Below are 20,974 nucleotides of genomic sequence, written 5' to 3' on the forward strand. Positions count from 1 at the left end.
CAGTCCTGGGCACTATGCCAATAGGTGCTCTAATTGGCGGCACAAACGGATATGGCGGCACAATCTGGTGGCACAAACGGATATGGTGTCGCACACTACTACGCACACGCCGGAATGTTTGGGGTGTTGTTCTACACACGTTCCGAATATTCTCCTGCAGCTGTTCCACGGTTCTGGGTCTATTCCGATACACAACGGACTTTAGATATTCCCACAAGTAAAAGTCTAATGGTGTGAGGTCAGGTAATCTGGGCGGCCATTCCAAGGGACCCCTTTGACCAATCCATCGGCCAGGAAGCAACTCATTGAGCCAGAGTCGCACTGTGCGGCCGTAATGTAGCGGTGCTCCATTCTGCTGGAAATAAAATACACGCTGCGATACCAAAGGCATTTCATCCAGATACTGCTGTAATGTAGTGTGCAGATGATGTAGATACTGGTCTGATGTTAACCTATCGGGAAAAAGCACGGGCCCTAATATGACGTTGCCGTGTATTCCACACTACACATTCACTCGCGGATTGGCTTGATTGTGCGCTTCAACAACTACGTGGGGGTTCTCGCGAGACCATTATACAGCGTTGTGTCTGTTGATTGTGCCGTTGAGGTATAAAGTAACCTCATCACTGAATAGAATGTCAGTCTCTAGCAGAGGATGTTGTGTTCGTGTCCGACGAAACCACTCGCAGAACTCTATTCGCCTGTCTGTGTTATCCTCATGCAACGCTTGTACCAAATGCATCTTGTAAGGTTGATACAGTTCACGTGATAAAATTCTGGAGGCCGACTTCTGAGATATGGAAGCCTATTGTGCAATCTTCCGTGTTGGTCTTTCAGGATTAACTGACCCTTGAAAGCACATCAATATTCATGTCGCAGAATGTTGCAGTTCGTGATCGTCCATTATGGGACCTGTCCGTCACTCTACCTGTGGCTTTAAAGCGTGCCAAGAGTAGCGAATTGAGTTGGTGGAACGGTGCTACTGATTTGGATGACGCCTGTGATACTCTGCTGCTGCTTTCCGTTGACTTATTCCAGCTGCTTGAAGGAGCACTCTGGTGATAACGATCAAATTCATTCGGACAAATGATCTGTCTACGTACAGGTTGCGACCTTGCCAACTTTGTTCAAGTGTATCACAGACCACCAGTTCACTGGATTTGTTGACCCGTTGTTTCTTCTTGAGTAAACAACACCTATGTACTGCTCTGACAGAGCTTAGTGTGTAGAGTCAATAGCAGCAACGCATTAACCAATGGCTAGACCCAAATCACAATTTACATAATCATACAACAACAACAACAAGAACTACTACTACTACTACTACTACTACTACTACTACTACTACTACTACTACTACTACTACTATTACTACTACTACTACTGCTACAACAACAACAACAACAACAACTACTACTACTACTACTACTACTAATAATAATAATAATAATAATAATAATAATAATAACCACATGGAAGAGTAATACAGATGGTGATCAGAAAAATGGAAACACCTCTAGTTGGCAACACGTCAGATGTATAGGTTGGCAGTGTTGTCGTGGCGCACCCAGCGCCGGACCGCTGGTGGTGGTCTGTTAGGTCGGTCTCCATACTACGTCAGGCGCAGTGGAACAGCAGTGTCCAGTGGCTGCGGCAGACGGAGGTAGTGTAAAATGGGAGACCTCTCATATTTTCAAAGAGGGCAAATTGTTGGTGCGCGGTTATGTGGAGTGAGTGTGACGGTAGTGGCTACTGTGTTAGGTGCGTCGCGTGGGACAGTGTCGAAGGTGATGACGGCCTACACAACACACGGGAAAACCACATCGGGGAAGCGGAACAGTGGGCGGAAGAAAATCATGAGTGACAGGTCACGCCGGGTATTAAAGCGCATTGTCACGCAGAACCGTCGTGCCACTGCGGAGCAAGTGACGGAGGAACTCAATCAGCATCTCCCCCACCCTGTTTCGACAATCACAGTCCGCCGCGAATTACATGACATGAACTTACGGGGTCGTGTTACACGGGCCAAACCGCTCATCAGGGACCATAACTCTTTCGCACGCCGCAAATGGTGCCGCGAGCATGCAACTTGGACCGTTGAGGACTGGAAACGTGTGATATGGTCGGATGAGTTATCCTTCACCCTATTCCCAACCACGGGCCGTGTTTATGTGTGGAGAACGCCCAAAGAAGCTTATGATCTGCAGTGTCTCCGCCCAACTGTGAAACATGGCGGCGGCTCGTTGATGCTGTGGGCCACAATATCATGGTTTTCATTGGGTCCTGTGGTCACACTTAGCGGACGAATCACTGCCAACGATTATGTCGCAATTTTAGTAGACCACTTGCATCCTATGGCCCGGATGTTGTTCCCGGACAATGACGCCATCTTCCAGGATGATAATGCACAAATTCATACAGCTGGCTTTGTTGCAGCGTGGTTTGAGGAACATCGGGATGAAGTTCAACATCTCCCCTGGCCCGCCCAATCCCCAGATCTCAACAGAATTGAACATCTGTGGTCCGTCTTGGAAACACGACTCCGGCGACGATTTCCACCTCCGTCCTCTCTCACAGAACTGGCCGATGCCCTACACGAGGAATAGTGTAAAATTCCACTTGTTACCATTCACGACTTCTATGCCTCCATCCCACGTCGCATCAAGGCTGTTCTGAAGACGAAAGGTGGCCCGACATCTGGTAAGTTGCAATTTCGTTCAGGTGTTTCCATTTTTCTGATCACCATCTGTATATACATAAGCAAACACCAGTGATAGGCAATTACAGGGACACAAGAAATGACACGATCCAGTCATTCCGACTGCGGTTTTCCATCGTTTTCCGCAGTCCCACCAGGCGGATGCCGGGATGCTACCGTCTCTACACTGCCCAGGGCTGCTACCTTCCCCATTCCTCATCTTACCTAAAGGGCCGCTGTGACCTCGGCGTTTGTGGCCCGAACCATTCCCTTAGCCCTTTTCTTCCATACATACCTTAATCAATAAATAAAGGGTAGGACCCGGCCATAGAAAGAGGCGACTTCAGTTGAGATATTGGATTCCGCACGCTTGCCTCTCACAGTAAACCTGTCAGAAAACGACAAGACTTATTTTTCATTTGTTTGTCTTCCTCGTATACCTCCTCTCTCTTACACCCCCCCCCCTGTGGTGCTGACGCCACTGTCGTGGGCCCTGCAAATAGATCTGTTCTTTCGTTCTTTAATTTTCTCCCCTTTCTATTCTCCTTGGCCCAGGGTATTTCACGCTCCATATTATTTCATTCCATCTTGTCCTCCACTGACGTGGCAAAGTTGCATTTTTCTTTATTATTGGGTGTTATACCAGTGTCGAGCTTAAACGGTTGGTTCGATTAAGAAAATTCCACCATTTGAGATTGACAACCCACACTTGGCAATCAAAATGCTCTGTTTCCATTTTTTCATATCTTCATTAGTTACAGACTTGGCATATGGCAAGGGACTTTTGACTCGCTCGGTATATAGCTATACGTGCGTACCTAATAGTTGCATCATGCTTTTGTAGAAGTATTGGGTACAATATGATTACTTCAGGAAAGAACTGCCCTAGTTTCTTACTGTTTCATATTACAATAGTAACAAAAAAACTACAAATGTACTCATCTTCCCTGCTGTCCGTGCTCGCTGCATTCAATAGTTCGCTTCTTTCCTCTGTATACTACCTTTTTCGTCATCCCTAAACTCAATCCTGCACACACAGGGGCTTTGCAAGGTCAACACTGACCATGCTTTGTTACCACATATCATTAAGCTTAAATCTATTCACTTCACCCCTATGGTCACTTACCCCCGAATTACTCTACAAGCGAAAATTTTGTATGTATATGCATTAACAATTTATACTATTTTGGTGCCAATGGGCGAGTGTGTAGGGGGAGGGGGTTAATGTCTGAATGGATGTTATCAACTCTACAAGTCACCTGATCAATATGTAGAAAACCAAGAATTACATAAAATATTGCCGATTTTGACTATTCTCTGTAGTGCTAGTTAATTTATCCTTAACTTAGAGTAAAATTGAAATCAAATATTGAATGTGATAATGGAATCAAAAGATATCTAGTTTAACGCATTCTTTAGCAATTTGACACAGAAAGGTTAAGTAAATTAACGGACAAAAATATTGAAGGATACCAAGGACATGAACAAAAATGTTGAAGCACACAAAGATGTACTTATATAATTATAACGGAATATCTTTTAGCTTAACATAAGTAAAGCTATATCAACAAATATTAATACTATTATTTGGCACACGATATATAATTTATCGCTCCCGCCAAGTGAACTTTGTGGTGGACAAACACCGTGTGCGTGGGTTTTCTAGGGGTTCTCCCGTTTCCTCCCACTTTATTCATTCCACCATTTCATTCTTCATCTCTCATCATCACCGTCTCCTTTAGCCTAACCGGCATAACCATGGGACGTAAAACTAAAAAATTTCATTTCATTTTATAATTTATCGTAACAAATAAATAAAGAATATTTTAAGTAATCTTCTTAGGTTGATTTTGTCACATCAAAGACCAACCATTTTTAGGAAGTGCATGATACAAATATGTAAATCTTAATTAAAAATAAAATTTTGTGGATAGCAACATTTTGAAATATTAAGTATAAATTTAGATGCCTGGCATTCATATAAGAAATAAGTTTCTGCAAACGTCAGAAATAAACAGTAAATAATGTAGAGAAGGAAAGGAACCAATATGCAATATCTTTTAAGGTTGAGTTCAAACATAATTAATATGCATTTTACAAATTATCTTTATACTCTCGTGAAACTAAATACAATAGTTTACATATGATTACTCCAATTCAATACAGAAGAAGCGAAGGGATGGGGACACCAAAACCATACTTATAAATTATATCCTTCGTCCAGATTGAAATTGTCCCAGCACATACGTAGGCCTCTATATTAAGGTTACGAATATGGTATTCCGAAGCAATAATGATCCACCAATAACATTAAAGCTTTAGTGTAATCTGAACCATCGAAATAATCGTTCATTTATTTTGAAACTGTATTTTCTAACGGAAAGACGAACGACTATCACAAACTATAAATATGTCCTTTCGTGTAGCATAGTCGCTTACGCTCTACCCTGGTGCGAGCAACCCTCGTTCGATTTCCAGCCAAAAGATGTAAAAGCCCTTTCAGACTAACAATCCTAAGTAATGTTTCTCCTGTGTTTTCTTCATTCATACCAGGCAAATGCCAGGATGGTACCTAACATGAAGATCTCAAGCCGCTCCCCTTCTTCGCCTTTTCTTTCTTCCTTCCCCATTTCCCCGTATAGTATGATCGCCGAGGATTGTAATCCCTCATACGTGACGGACTTTAAACATCAGAGATGCCGAATGCTCAGAAACACATAATTCCTAATTCCTAACAGCTTGTGGTGGCTCAGTGGTAGAGCATTCATATCTTGTGTATGGGATCCGTGGTTTGGTCCCACCTCGCGCCAAGTGGGCTTTGTGTGCCTCGGTTTCCCTGGAGCACCCACATTTCTTCGCACTTTCTTCATTGCATCATTTCATTCATTCTCATTATCACTGTCTCCTTAAGCTAGATGGCATAACAGTGGGACGTATAACTTGAAATATATTTCATTTTTTCCTAATTCCTTACAAACAATAAATATTGCTATGAGAACTGTAGTTTGATATTACTACCTAAATACCTCAAATGAAATTTCTTAGCGTTCTGATTGCACATAACGTTTGTAGAGTTCCCTTTACTACCCGGAAAACTTCATATTTTCATGTATACATGTTGCATACCAACTACATTCAAAGTACTTGCAATATGAACCCCATCTAGGAAGTAAATTATAAAACAACCAGTTCTCACCTGCATGAAATTAACTACTTATTGCTTGCAATTTACAGTTTAAATAGTTTGAAATACTTCAATTTGATTGTAATGAAAGATTTATTGGAATTGTACAACATTATTATCATTCTTCCACTTCTTAATAATGAAGTCTAAAATTTAGATTGACTTGTTGATCCCTGAATATATTCTAAATAACTCACAGGGACCCCAGGCCGCAGTTTAAAACAGGGGCGGATCCAGGACGGACTTCGGGGGAGGGCGGTGAGTTGTAATACTGCTACTTAGAGATACTTTTAAGAGCTCCAAACTCTTGGATGGGTTTTATTTATATATAAAATAAGAAAATTTCCTCTTCTGGGGGGGGCGATCTCCCCCTGGATCCAGCCCTGGTTTAAAAATGGTTTAAAAAATTTGTTTAGTGGTTCTGCACACTTCTTTGGAGTCTAAATATGCAGCCAGGTAACATATAAATGAAACAATCAGCAGTATAATGCACTAAAAAGAAATTGGTAGGCGTAATAGAAAAATTCAATGTAATTAAAGTTCAAAAATAAAATTATTAACTTATTTGAGAGATTTCCTTGGGATGTATAATGTAAGTTTTCTTAGAATCAATTTATTTTATCTTTATTAAGAGTGTTAGATAAATCAGTAGGTAATTTTTTGTGTACAATTACTTGTCCACGTTTTGAACTCGGTTTAATTATTGTTCCAGTAGAACAATACCGAACTATTTACAAGGTAACAAAAAAAGTTCTTGCGTCCCATTAATCATGTGCTCACAGAGTGGAAACGAAATAACGCATGAGCCTGCCAAGCTATCTAGCGTTAATCTGGCCATACGCCTTCAGTAATACAGGCACGTTGCGGAGATACCGTATTCATAGCTCGTGCAGTGTAGAAGAGAAATAGAGGTATAGAAGCAGCTTATTTGCGTGTGCTTGTTGTATGACTTTAAAGTGGGTCTGTCAGCTTTCGCATCACGTCGCCGCATATATCTGGCATTTGAGGAGCATACCGTCAAAGAACGCAGCGCTAGGCATTGGTTACAGAAATTTTGTTCGGAAGGTGCGAGCCTTTCGAATGAACCTCGCAGTACACGAACTCATGTGTTGGATGATGAGGCCCTGAAAGCTACCATCGAGGAGGACAGTGGTCTAACGTGTGATGAACTTGTAGAAAGGTTCCATATTTCCGCTGAAACAGCCAGACTGTACATTTATGGAATACGGAAGTCATATAAGTTAAGCAAGTGGGTATCCCACACATTGTCGCCAGTCAACAAGGAACGAGTGACAACTTGTTTGTCCTTGTTTATTCGGTACTTGAACACATCCATCTTTGATCGTTTGCTCACTGATGATGAAAGGTGGATCCTATATAACACTGTCAAGCGCAGCAGACATTGGTTGTCGCCACGTGAACCTGTTTCTCACACTTCAAGACCACTTCTGTACCTACGAAAGGTTACGCTCTCTGTATAATGGAATTGTTGGTAAGTAGTGCATTACAACCTCCTTCCACCTGATTAGACCTTCACTCCTGATCTCTACTTTCAACAATTGCAAAGGGTGCACTGTGCATTGCAGCAGAAGAAGCCAATATTGGTGAATCGTAAGGGTGTGCTGTTCCTGCATGACAATGTCAAGCTACATGTGGCAAAGAGGACCCAGAAGACCCTTCAGCAACTTGGCTGTGAACACTGTGCCATGCACCATATTCACCGGACCTTGCACCAACATATTACGAGGTGTTTCAAGTATTTCATTCCGTCGACAACGACCTCCGTGGGAGATCCTTTGCAACTGAGGGAGACCTGAGAAACGCACTCACGGACTTCTTTGCACGCACAACCGCCGAATTTTATTACCAGGTTATTGTGCAGCTGCGGGAACCATGGCACAAGGTGCTGAATGCTGATGGAGATAACTTTGAAATCTCAAGCAAGTACCGTTGACTGTGTTGATCTTTGTTTATCACTGGTCTAGAACGGCAAATACTTGTTTGGTTACCTTGTATATTTGTAAAGTAACAGAAACCTACTTTCAAATCTCTTGTGAATATTTACTAGTATATTACAAACATACTGCGCCACACTTATGTTTTGTGAAATGGAATCACTATTAAGGAAGTCACTTGCTCTTCCAACATTAGTCCTAGGACTTCTAGCTGGTATTTTACCTTTGGAGGTTCGTGAAACACATACTCGTATATTTAGACTAGTACCAGAAGTGATTGAACAAGTATTACTTCTCTATATTAGCTTTGAGAAATAGGCTCTAGAGCCTAGGCCCTGAGCAATTGGCTTTGAGAAATAATACCGGTATAGGCTGTCCTTTAGAAAATTAACATTGAATAAGAATATAAATGAAAATCTCCACTATAACTCATCTTAAGGAATAAAGTGAGTTACTAGAATAATGATGTATGAATTTAAGAAACACAAAAGTAATATTAATTTAATGCTACTCACATGCAATGCTTTCAATAACCAACATATAAAACACTAAGATGAATTGAATGTTTAAGTTGAAATTCATGATGTTCGTTATTCGTTTTATCAAGTCTAGAAAACACTACTGGATATTTTAGCTTGGTGTTTCATACCGGAGATAAGTTCTTAGATTATCAAGCTTCCTTTCAAATGTAAATATTTCCTGTTTGCTTCCTTTCAGTGATTTCGTATTGAGTTTAATTTTTCCGCAAAATTCGGAGGAAGTAATAATATGTTTAACGTGGTATAATATCACGTATGACTAAAATAATAAGCAAAAGCTTAAATAATGTACGTAATTTGTTTCATAAGTACTTCGCTTCTTAGGAATTTGTCCAGCAAAACTTTGGTTGCAGGTTAAAACTCCCACAGCCAAAACTCCCACACTCAAAAAATGTCAAAACGCCCACACAAACGGTCATAACCCACACACAAATGGACAAATCTCCCAAATCCACCAACGGTCATAACACCCACGGCCAAAACTCCCACACTCAGAAAATGTCTAAACGTCCACACAATCGGTTATAACTCCCACACAAATGGACAAATCTCCCAAATGCACGAACGGTCAAAACTTCTACAGCCAAAACTCCCACACAGGTAAGAGGTCATAACCCCAACGGTCATACACTCCCACACAAATGGACAAAACTCCCACACATAGCGACGGCCACAATCCCCATATAAATGGAGAAAACTCCCACATGCAGGAATTGTCACAACCGCCACACAAATGGACAAAAACACCACACAATCGACCAAATCCCCCACACTTTGAATTGACTTTTGTTTAACGTCCCGTTCAGCAGCGAGGCTATATGAGACGTGGACCTACGGATTAACGTGGAATCCGAACCAATCGAACCCGGGTCTCCCACGCCAAAAGCGCGTACGCTAACCGCTTAGCCACAAAGGAGCTCCCCACACTTTGAAATGATCCTGGTTGCCGTCTTATAAATTTCACATGATGAAATAATTTAGAAAGGTCCAAAAAACGCCTATGATCCAAAGTGGAGAAGGTGATAAGTGGACAAATCCCGTTGTACTTCTTTTCATTATTTTCAGCGTGTGAAACTTACAAGACGTGCAACAATGATCATTTCAAAGTGTGGGAGGTTTGTCCGATTGTGTGAGAGTTTTGTCCATTTGTGTGGAGGTTGTGACAATTTCTGCGTGTGGAAGTTTTGTCCATTTATATGGGGATTGTGATCGTTGCTATGTATGGGTGTTTTATCCATTTGTGTGGGAGTTATAACCGATTCTGTGGGCGTTTTGACATTTCTTGAGTGTGGGGGTTTTGGCTGTAGGAGTTTTGACCATTCCTGCGTTTGGGAGATTTGTCAATTTGTGTGGGAGTTGTGACCGATTATGTGGTTGTTTTGACATTTCTTCATTGTGGGAGTTTTGGCTGTGGGAGTTTTGACCTAGACCCGAAAATTCCCTCTTCTATATATTTATCAAAAAGGGATGTGGTCGAAAAAGTTGATAACCCTCAAGAAGTAAAATTTTCAGAAATTGAGTTTAAAGCTCACAACTAATGCGCAAAATCGTGCATCCCAACTTACCATATGAACTTCCCATCAAAATTATTATCTAATGGAACTTTTTCTTTGCCTAAATTGGTAACGATTTATTACGGTAATTAACACAATTTTTGTGGGTTGTCATGTTTCTCCACTTTCCATAAAGGTAGTTGTACTATCTTACTGGTTTTCGTGCCTTGGGTAACATAAAAAACAGCATTTATTAGACTATTGTAGTACAACAACATACCCAGAAATCGTGTTCACATGTACAAATAACAGTTTATAATATTAAGTTATTGTATTTTGTTCAATAGATTATAACAATGTAGAGTGAACGAGTGCTGCGCCCTGGTTGTTCAGAGTGTGATTGTAGAAGTTCTGAATGTGAATGGACGGTATGTTTTCTGTACAGGGACATTTGTCTTTCGCTTTCTCACGATTAATGGGTCGAATTTCTGAATACTTACGAGACTTCTTTCATTTGAGTGGTAGCGTAGACGCTAACGCTAGCGCCCTCAGTGCGAGTCGTCCCGGGTTCGATTTCCGGTGGGACACTTAGTCGAAAAATTGTAAAATCTTTCTCAGGCTAGCCATCCTAAATGATGTTTTCCTGGGTTTTCCTCATTCATACCAGGCAAATACCGGGGTGGTATCTACCATATCTACTCCCTGGCCTCTTTCTTCTTTCCCCAATTCTTTCTTATTTTCCTTTTCCCAGATAGTGTGCTCGTTAAGGGACGTCATCTCTCATACGTGACGGGCTAAATGGCCACAGATGCCGAAAGCCCAGAAATCTAAATCCTTCATTTGGGTGGTTTTCCTCTCTTGCATACATTCACTTGCTTCCAGGTTTCAACATTATAGGATAGAGATACCTCAAACTTGAATGGGATCTCCTCGGAAAATTGGAATTTTACCACTTCTTGCAGCTTGATTGAGTTTCTGTTGATAGTAATGAAGCTGCGCTTGATCTTATCGCTAAGATCTCTTATAGCTTGGAGATCCGTTTGTTTCATGTCGCACAGCTTTTCTGTCGCACAGCTGCATTACATGATTTCGAATGTAGGTCTCTGCTACCCTACAATCTTCATCTTGTAATGTATCATCACAGTTAATGTAATTTTTGTTTAGAGGGTCCAATAATTTTTCACCGCACTGTACTACGTGAGTTTTCAAAACATAACTTCGGTCCGTGTAGGATATTTATTCGTCGCTTAATAAAACCAAACTTAATATGGAACCTTTAAATAATCTAGTAGTACTGGTATTTTGGGGAATAATATCTTTATTTATACACATAGGCGTGCTTTGGCACCTTCATTAGACAAACTTTTTTATGTAGAATTATTACAAACTGAGAAGAGATTACGTGTAAATTATTTCCCGTCTGCATGTGTGCCATGAGTCGCCGACTCAGCGTCGGGTGCAATGACGCTATCTTTTCTTAGGGGAAACGGGGGGGGGGGAGGACGACATTCCATATGGTGGTACTTTAGATCTGGCACCCACATTCCCAATGTCCTGCGCACGCTAGTGTTTATACATTATCTTATTATTAATCTCATATATGGACATTTCAGATCGACGAGTATTGAAATTCTCATCTTACTGCTATACAAAAACATAGGCCCACAATTGGACAGAAATTCTTGAAATTATCCACCAATCTGATTTTTGGCAGAATAATTTAGACCCCCTTCGTCCCTCTGAGATGCTCATATCCTCCTAAGATCCGGTTTTATCCAGTTTTGACTATTTTTCATTCGTTTTAAAAATTTCCCCGCCAAAACACTTGATCCTGATTGAACTATTTTCAGACGCTCTGATATCAAGGGCGAGAATGCTTATTCTAGAACCGGACAAAAACCAAGCCACAGCACGCTACATCGGCTCTTCCAAATTTTGGGATTTCTCGATAAAAAGGAGGTAAAAGCAGGTAAAATTAACAGTATTTAAAAAATGAACCATCGAGGAAGCGGAAGGGAGCCCTGAACCGTGAAATTTTACAGTGAAATCAGTCAAAAAAATCTAAAATAAGGATTGGGTTCAGCCACGCCATGTTCGTAAACATTAATAATTGTGGACAGAAGTAGCATAAAAGAGCTTCGATTCTAGTGTTGAAAATCTTCAACTTTTAAATGAAGTTTCAGTGATCTAAACATTTAAATCTCCTTTTTACCCCTCCCGGAATTCAGTTTTAAGGTTACCCTAGGCCTGTCCAAGTATAGTTTTGTGTACGTGGAAATGTGATTTTTTTATTACCATTAACATGGCGGTAATCGTAGGCTTCTTTGTGGATGAGTTGATTTACATTATACTAGCATAAACGTAAACAAGGGGCTCTCATTTATTCCGGAATTGATTAAGCTTCCAACCAAAATGGGTTAAACAAATTTTTATTAGAGTTCTTTTCCGTTCAGGAAAGGGACCCCTCACAATTAGCAGTTTTGATATGTCCTTTCAATGGCATTAGCAGTAATTTGAAAACATGATTTAGTTTGCAGAAGGGCTACTTGGCTCTGATCATTTCGTCTCCTCGTTTCAATTCATAGACCCGATTGATGAAACTGAATAATCTTATTTGATTCATATATAGTCGAGTGGTGTAATAATATGTATTAGCATGTATAGTTATATGTATCAGTATTTACTTTCTTGGGTATTTGGAGTATAATGTGCATGTGTTTAATTGAGTAGTGTAGATTTTAGGATTAAGGTGCGAGTGGGAGTATGAAATATTTAGTGATGGAGAGTGTATTGTCGTTTGTTTATTTGTCTTTTTGGTCCGTCATAACAAGTACGTTACTCCATAGCGAGGAATTTCATAGTAGTTAGTACCGTAGTTTTATAGTACATGGCTTATAATTAACAAAATAGTGCAAAGATTATTCAGTTGTGCACAAGCTGTTTTCCGATTACTAGCGCCATCGCGTCTAAATTTAGTATTATTCGTTGCTAATATCCTATACTTAGTGTTCTGGTTTATACGGAAATGACCCTCATTTTATAATAAATTGGAGTAAACATTAGCTTAGGCCCATACGAATAGGTAATTAGACAAATTGACTTGTAAGTGAACATTCCTGAAAAGAACGATCGTTTATATATCCTAGTAACCAAAATATTAATCATAATAATCTTCGCGTTTCTACTTAACTTGAAATTTGTCTATATGGTGTTATTTTATCTTCGGACTGCATTTACAAATCGTCTTATCCGTCGCGTGCTGCGAGCAATGGCATTGTTGACATTTCTCTGATATGTAGTTCAATATTATTCATAACGTTGAACTTTCATTGCATACAGAATGTAATTGTAAAGCCGTGAAATGAATTATACGATAGCTTGTTACGACAGAAATTTATATTTGTTTCATGTAGGATCACACGTGCAAATTGATGGATTATGGCAATTGCTGAATTTAATATAGTTATGTAGACTGTTTTGAACAGTCTCGGGCTTAGCGATGAAGTCTAAAAAGAAATCGACGTCGTAAAGAAAAGTGAATGGTCAGAAATTAGAGCGCCTCCGCATTTGAAAACAATCGTTCCGTTTCCTTAAAAATAAAGCAAAATAACATACTGTATGATAAATTTGCCTTTGCTAACACTAATTGTAATTTTAATTTACTTACCTTCAATATAAGAAAGCTACAAAACAATTATGATTTTTATTTTTTAATTTGATTATTATCTTATGGGAGCAGAATAAGCTATACTGTCTTGCGTTGTGATAGGATGCAATATGCTACAGCAACGTAAATTACGAAAATACGGCATAATATTTTAAAACATGGTTCATAGGATAAGAAATGTACTTACATGGTCCTTGGCAATTTCAAAAAAGCGACTATATTTTTTGTCTTATCTGGAGATAACTACTCGACGTTCCTCTACACACTGCACTTTTATACGTACGTTTAAGATTTAATTAAAATTTTCATAATATGAAAATATTTACAGCTTTCTTGTCTGCAACACCACACAACAAATTACACGACCAACTAAATGAAAGATACTTCATTTTTGAAAATCTATCCCACGACGTTTTAGTGCCCTCGAAACCGAAGCCGCTTGCAAAATTTTAAGGTTCACAGGATCTCTTGAGTTGCTGTGGTCGGAACTTCAATCTTTTCTACCTGTAATTGAGCACAAACTCGCTTCTCAATGCAAACAAACAAACAACAACAACAACAACAAAGATTTTAGGCAGAAAGCTTGGTTTACTAAATTGCTTTTCTCAACGTATCCGCAAGTAACAAAAGTGAGCGGGCTTTGATATCTAAAGATATTTCTGTCATAGCATACAAAGAAATAATAGCACAATAGTTTCGATAACATCTGTGTGGTCCTTCGGTAGGCTACACATCCCGAAAGAAGCTCAATCTTAAATTGTAAAGTTGGTAGGAGGAAAGGGTAGTTTGGACTGCACCCATGGCCAAAACAAAAGACTCGTAGCCGGCTTGTATAGATAAAGTATCTCTGCATCTTGAATGCACATTTCCATTTACTGAATACCCATATCGTGTGTGCATACATATATATATATATATATATATATATATATATATATATATATATATATATATATATATATATGTACGTGTGTGTGTGTGTCTGTGTCTGTGAGTGCGTGCATGTGAGAGAGAGAGTGTGGCTTTTGCTCACCGACCACTTTTGCCTTATTCCTTTGTTTATCTCAGGAATTCAACCCTCAACTTTCCATCTCTAATGGCCATTGAATTAGCGACAAATTTGTTCTGTGACGTCAACCTTTTCAGAAAAAAATCTGCTCGGTTCAGAGCCTATGACGTACTAGCGACTAAAAATTCCTGAATATTATTAACTGGTTTTAAGAAGGAACAAAGATTCGCAGCTCTCATTCCAGAAAGAAACAAGGAAAACGAAGAAACTCTGATTATCTATAAACCTATACATTTACTATTTGGTATTTTTTAAAGTTTCTTGTCAACCCATTTTTAAGACAGAAAAAAAGGAAATTTTTCGCTACCATTCGCTACCATTTTTAAGAGGTGCCGGTATTCCGTACCGTTGCGTACCGCCAAAAATCTCTCTCTCTCTCTCTCTCTCTCTCTATATATATATATATATATATATATATATATATATATATATATAAGGGCGGATCCAAGAGGGCTATAGGGACTTTAGCCTCCCTTGACCCTAAGGTATACACTGGATAAAATGGACTTCAATCCTGTTTTACACTTGATATAGCTTCAAGCTGTGATTTAGCCCGTCCCTTGATCATATCCTGGATCCGCCACTGTATATATATATATATATATATATATATATATATATATATATATATATATATATATATATCCTCCCATTCCGCCAAGTTGCGTGGTGAATTTTGATTTAGACGACATCGGAAGTGTCATTGTTCATTTCAGCGTCCCCGAAAATTACGGATTCGACACTAATATCTGTTATTTTCCCCGCTCTCCTTCCCTCAAGTGGCACTTTCAAAGTGAAATGATAAAAACCGTGCCGAACGTCATATATGTTGAAAACTTTATCGAGTTCTGCCTGATGATTCAAGAGTTATTAAGATACAAACATAGTCACTTTTATTTTGATATGTAATAGATAATCTGTCGCACTAGAAAACATATTTGTTTACATACAGGATTTTGTGCATAAATAAAAGTGTGCATAAATAAATAAGAAGTTTCTATATTAGAATATTAAATAATAGTAATTATATGTTTTATTGCATGAGTATTAGTGAAATTTGCCTATTGCTCTTTCTCTTTAGAAGTAATTTGGTTAAAAGTAACAAAACTTCACGAGACCAAAGAGCATATTGAGAACTCAGTTTTATTCAGGAGACCAATTTCTTGCAACAGAACACTTTATGTTGGTAGGCTTGTATGTATCTGTAATTAATGTGTGTAACTGTAAGTTCTGTAATTAATGCACATCCAGGAATAAACGACATAACATGAATAACTGCAGACTATTAATTTTCAACTAGTTGAACCAGCGCTCTCTACACAGCGCATCATTCACATATGAGCATGAATCTCCTTGTCATTCCTCATATCTGTACATGTCCCTTTACAGATACAAGTGAAGGACGCCTTCATAAAAATCGGCAAGCGTTATCATAAAGGGGAAATTTTTTCGATTGTTTTTTTTAATATCTAGCACTGTTTGGAAGATTTGAGCCCACTTGTGGTTGGAATTTCTAATTCATACATGACCAGTGTTTTCTTTCTTTTTGCATGCATTACGTAATAATTAAATAAATTACACACACAATTAATTATATGTGATATATGGTGTTCATTGAAAAAAAAACCTCTCCAAACAATGAAGATTCATCTTATTGTTAGACTGGAGAAATGGTTATCCTTCGTTTTCTTATCATTTGGCCATGAACCAAACACCTGAGAGATATACAACCCCTATATACAACTATGTGATATTGGGATATATAGCTCGTAGGGTATGATGCTTTACTTTTTCAAAAATTTCAGTACTTCCAGTGTACCCCTAAAAATTTATAAAGAACTAATGGCCATGTTTCTTTTTAAATATTCATTAAAACTGGACAATTTACACAAAATTTGGAATCGACCAATGAAAACGGCAAGTTACTAGCACTTGTGGGTTCAATATCTCATTGTCGTAAGGACTGGAGACAAAGATATATACTTTTTGTGGAGACAAACAAACATATACGCGTAAATCTAGTATTTTAATACAGATAATAGTTGGAATAGTTTTATTTTCGAGTGCTATTTTTTAATATTCGCAATATTGAAATTTTTGAACTTATATTTTTCACGCGTTTGAAATAAAATAGGATATCATTACTAGTAAGATTAACCTAATACAAACATTTTTTATTTTTTTCAATGTTTCCAATTTTTCCGGAAAGAAATCGAAAAAACCGGTTTTTCTACCAGCAGGTTCAAAATTTCCGAAAATTTTACAACACTAGTTCAGACACACTTGTACTTTGCTCAGCATTAAATTCTAATGTTAGTTCCGACGCTGTTTGCTGCCTGTCCTGTTTTACCAGTCTGCCCAGAATACGCCGTTCTACATATGTAACGAGGTGGGGAGCGCCCAACCCCTCGACGTTTGGACGTCGTTTCTCCTTGGTTTCGCCACATGTTGAAGACACTCACCACAGCACTCCTCGAACACTTGACAAGTCCTGCAGTTTCCGAAATTCTCGTGCCGAGTGTTTCCGAGTGAGTACTTTCTTCAGAACAATAGTAAAAATTATAGAAAGATTTTCGAGACATTCGAGTCGAGTCGAGTTTTAACGAGCTGTCTCGACTCGACTTGTGTCTCGACTCGAAAATTCGAGTCGAGAAATACGTTTGTCTCGACTCGTTTCGAATTTTACAAAGTGTGTCTCGACTCGTGCGCATCACTAATTCCTAACCAAGACGATAAAATAGCGAAATATTAAAAAATTAATACTTATAATCAGTTTTTTATTGAAGGAAACAATTTACCATGCATAATAATTAGGGTTACTACAGGTCCCGGTTTTAGCAGGACACTATCGATGTCGAAAAAGAATGTCCTGCGTTCCGATGTGGCTCTGTTCGAACTTTAAAATGTCTCTACTATCATGTTTATTCATGAATTTGGTGACTAAATTGTCATTATTTGTATTGGAATTTAGTTTCCAAATAATTGTAAAGAGCCTTCAAAATAAGAAGATACCTCATAATATCAGTTGACAATAACGGTGTTCCTGGCATCAGAAGGTCTAAGCTGACTTTGTAATTGGTGCAAATCGACTTCTCAAGGCAGCTACAAGTAACCAGAAGTGTACAGCTAGTTAAATGTGAGCATCAGCAGCAAGCAAAGACACATAGGAATGGCAGCAGCTGAAACAATAACAAACGGTACTGTTCCAACAACAAAAGTGATATTAAAATATAGGTTGCATATATTTAATTACGTCACATGTAGGATTACGCAAAGGATAATACTATAAAAATAAATAAGAACGTTCTGTCGCTTTTTCACCCACCAACTTCGAACATCGATATTTCACCTAATACGTACCTGGAAGATCAAAATTAGTCCCCATCACCTGCCAACGTTCTGGAAGACTATGGATTCCATCGCGGTAGAACTTGGTGGGCCGTGAAGCGAAGAAGATATCAAGCGCATTTTGCTCCTCTACTAGGGATTTGAACTGGCGTCCTCGTGATTGTTCAAGGAATGGAACAGGTGATAATAGGATGGTGCAATGTCCGGAGAGTATGGCAGATGCAATAGTGTTTCCCATCTAAGGCATAGAATGGTGTCCCGGGTCATCCTAGCCACATGAGGCTTGTCGTTGTCATCTAACAGGAGGATTCAGAAGTGCTGGCTCTAGAGTTTTGAGTTTTTCTTGAAACGCTCAACTGCTGACAGTACACAGTTGCATTGATATTCTGACCAGCTGGTAACAGTTCCCAATGCACGATACAGCGAGCAATCCACCAAACACACAGGATGAACTTATTCTGGTGCAGTGCTGGTTACGGTTGTTTTGGAACCAGTTCATGGGATACTAACCAATGATGACGGTGCCATGGAGCTTCGCACAAGGCCCACTTCTCATCACATGTCAATACCCTCTCCAGAAATGGCTCCTTCCCTACACGAGACAGGTGTCTGCTCGCGTTGCCTTCTGGCCCAGAGTCAAATCATGTGGGACCCATCGACTCAACTTGTAGTGCTTCCCAAGTTGATAGAGGTGCTGCCGAATGCTTTCTCCACTCACACTGAATTGTTGTCCTAGTTTCTCACATGTCTGGCCACTCTTGACCACAATTGCTGCCTGAAGATCTTCATTTTGTACATGTGTTAGTCTGCCGGCAGGTGATGCGTCTTCGAATGTTTCGTCACCGTCCTTAAAATTGTTAAACAACCGCTACACAGTCCGTTTAGTCACGACACCCTCAGCAAAGGCCTGGCATATATTCCGCCCCGCTGCAGCGGCTTTTGATCCCAGTCTGAACTCGTACAGCATCCACCCTCTTATGACACTCTATGGAGGTCCCAATGTTCACTCTGTCGTTACGCAAGTTCACCATGTAACTGAACCGTTACAACCAGGTAGTATGTTGGATATACCCACACCAACAACTGACCTTCGCCTTATCCCCATTCGTATTCAACTCACGGTGAGGGCCAATGGAACACGCACCTCCACAGAAAGCAACAGAAGTTTCTTGGTTACCTTTATATTTAAATTGGTCATATCCTTATTATATACTATATTATATGATATACATATAAGTGCCGACCTATACTATATTATATGATATAGAGCCTGCTTGATTTAAATTGTCTCATGGTATATTGATGGTTCACTCTTCACTAAGAAGACTCATACTATCTTATTACGGAAAAATAATTCCACCTTATTATAGTCTTCTTGGAAAAATCTTGGCCACCCACTTTGCCTTAAGAGGCAATATTCTATCAACCGTGTGTGGTGATTTGATTTCCGATTCTTTGATTTTAAATAAAAGTCTCATTTTACTAAACCATTCCACACTTGTTCGATTTATTTCCTATTGTAGGTAAGAGTGCAGTGCTGTTATAAGATGGTTTGATAGTCAAGGCTTTTTAAACAAAACTGCACATTTCTTCCCCTATTGGCTGCAGAAAGTGTTTCTACATTCTACTTTTGAAAGCTGAGAATCCTAATAATAATTCATTTCCGTCAGTGATGAGTTTCTCACGTCGGACATACGTTCATAGCAACGAATTCTTCGGGTCACTGGTGTAGTTGGCACTTATGTCTACAAATCAATTTTGATCCGCATCGGCACGAACGGATGTCATGATGTACAATAGATTTGGGGGTGTCTTGTCTCGAAAAGGTATAGTGAAAGTTGTTTCTTGACTCGGGAAGGTAATTTTGCTTCTGTCAGACTCTTGTTTCGTTTCGTATCTTATGATGAAAATTCTGTCTCCTCTCTTTCTTTCTCGGCAACATCACTGTAAAGCTTTGAAGATTTGAACCAGAAACTGCTAATAACTGTCAATTTTATAAAAGATTAACGTTTCATTTTAATAATACGCCAGAATAATGTTAATCACGTAATTAGATAATTGTTATACTAATATTTAACTATTTTCTCTTGGATCCTTCGTGGTTGAATGGGTAACGTTCACACTCTTATGCTGGCAGCACGGCCCTGATTTGGTTGATTCATTGGAGTTTAATGTCCCTTGTCGCCATTTATGAGATGTGACCTAATGCTTAAACTTGAATCCAAATTACTTTATGGATCTGTAACCGAGGCAAACACTTCTACTGAGGATTGAATCCGAGACCATGTGCATGGAAAGCTAGCACGTTAACCACTTGCGAGAAAGGTCACTCGATTTCCTACTGGAAGTTGACGTAGTTCGGACCTCATGTTAAGCTGTAGATGCCTAGGCTTAGTTAACGTGTATTACATGCTGAGTAAATATATTAAAACACACACACACACACGAATGTTATTTAACTAAACTATAGAAAAGTTCATTTTCGGTACGAAAGAATACGAGCCATTCAATAAAAGCGTTTATTTTTACGTTGAAACACATTAATGAGAATCAGTGTGGCTACCCGTCCCCCATAATTAGACATGGTAATATCACATATTGTTTAAACATTTATAATACTTAATATAACATCTGAATGAAATAAAATACTGCTACTTCTACCAAACTAAATTATTGACGAACGTTTGGGTAGAGCATAAGAATACTAAAATTAGTTTTAAAAAGAAATATTTGTGTTCACCATGTCTGATTATGTATTACCTACTCGATGGTAGGGGTTTCACGCTTGCCAAAGGCGCTCCTTGTAGCGGGCTTTTTTGGGAAGCGTTCATGCAAAATGATAGTTCCAGAAATTTCATCGGAGGACTTTCAATACGCGGAGAATGAAAGAAGCACTACAAATATACTAACGATCAAAGTCTAGCATACTGAAGCGAATTTGGTAACTTCCAGGATGAATTTTCCACCGGACCACCCTCTGAAATCGTCACTGCAATTTTGCATTTTAAAAGAATAGCGTTC

The 20,974-nt window shown here is 39.2% G+C and overlaps 1 protein-coding gene across 1 annotated transcript; it reads left to right on the forward strand.

Annotated features, from left to right (window-relative positions):
- The first annotated feature begins 870 nt into the window (after window positions 1–870).
- On the forward strand, window positions 871–7,363 carry LOC145665243 (histone-lysine N-methyltransferase SETMAR-like). The gene is made up of 2 exons (XM_081732535.1): window positions 871–1,000; window positions 6,840–7,363. Exons 1-2 carry the CDS (start codon window positions 871–873, stop codon window positions 7,361–7,363), a joined length of 654 nt encoding a protein of 217 aa, XP_081588661.1.
- The last annotated feature ends 13,611 nt before the right edge of the window (window positions 7,364–20,974 follow it).

Source organism: Thermobia domestica, chromosome 11 (genome assembly GCF_964235325.1).
Source record: "Thermobia domestica chromosome 11, izTheDome1.hap1.1, whole genome shotgun sequence".
NCBI classification, from domain to species: Eukaryota; Metazoa; Arthropoda; class Insecta; order Zygentoma; family Lepismatidae; genus Thermobia; species Thermobia domestica.

Bases quoted from the DNA above. Each gene is read 5' to 3' on its own strand.
- LOC145665243 (XM_081732535.1), top strand. From the start codon at position 871: ATGTCGCAGAATGTTGCAGTTCGTGATCGTCCATTATGGGACCTGTCC. The intron at 1,001-6,839 runs GTGATACTCTGC...ATGACTTTAAAG, and splicing joins TACTGATTTGGATGACGCCT to TGGGTCTGTCAGCTTTCGCA.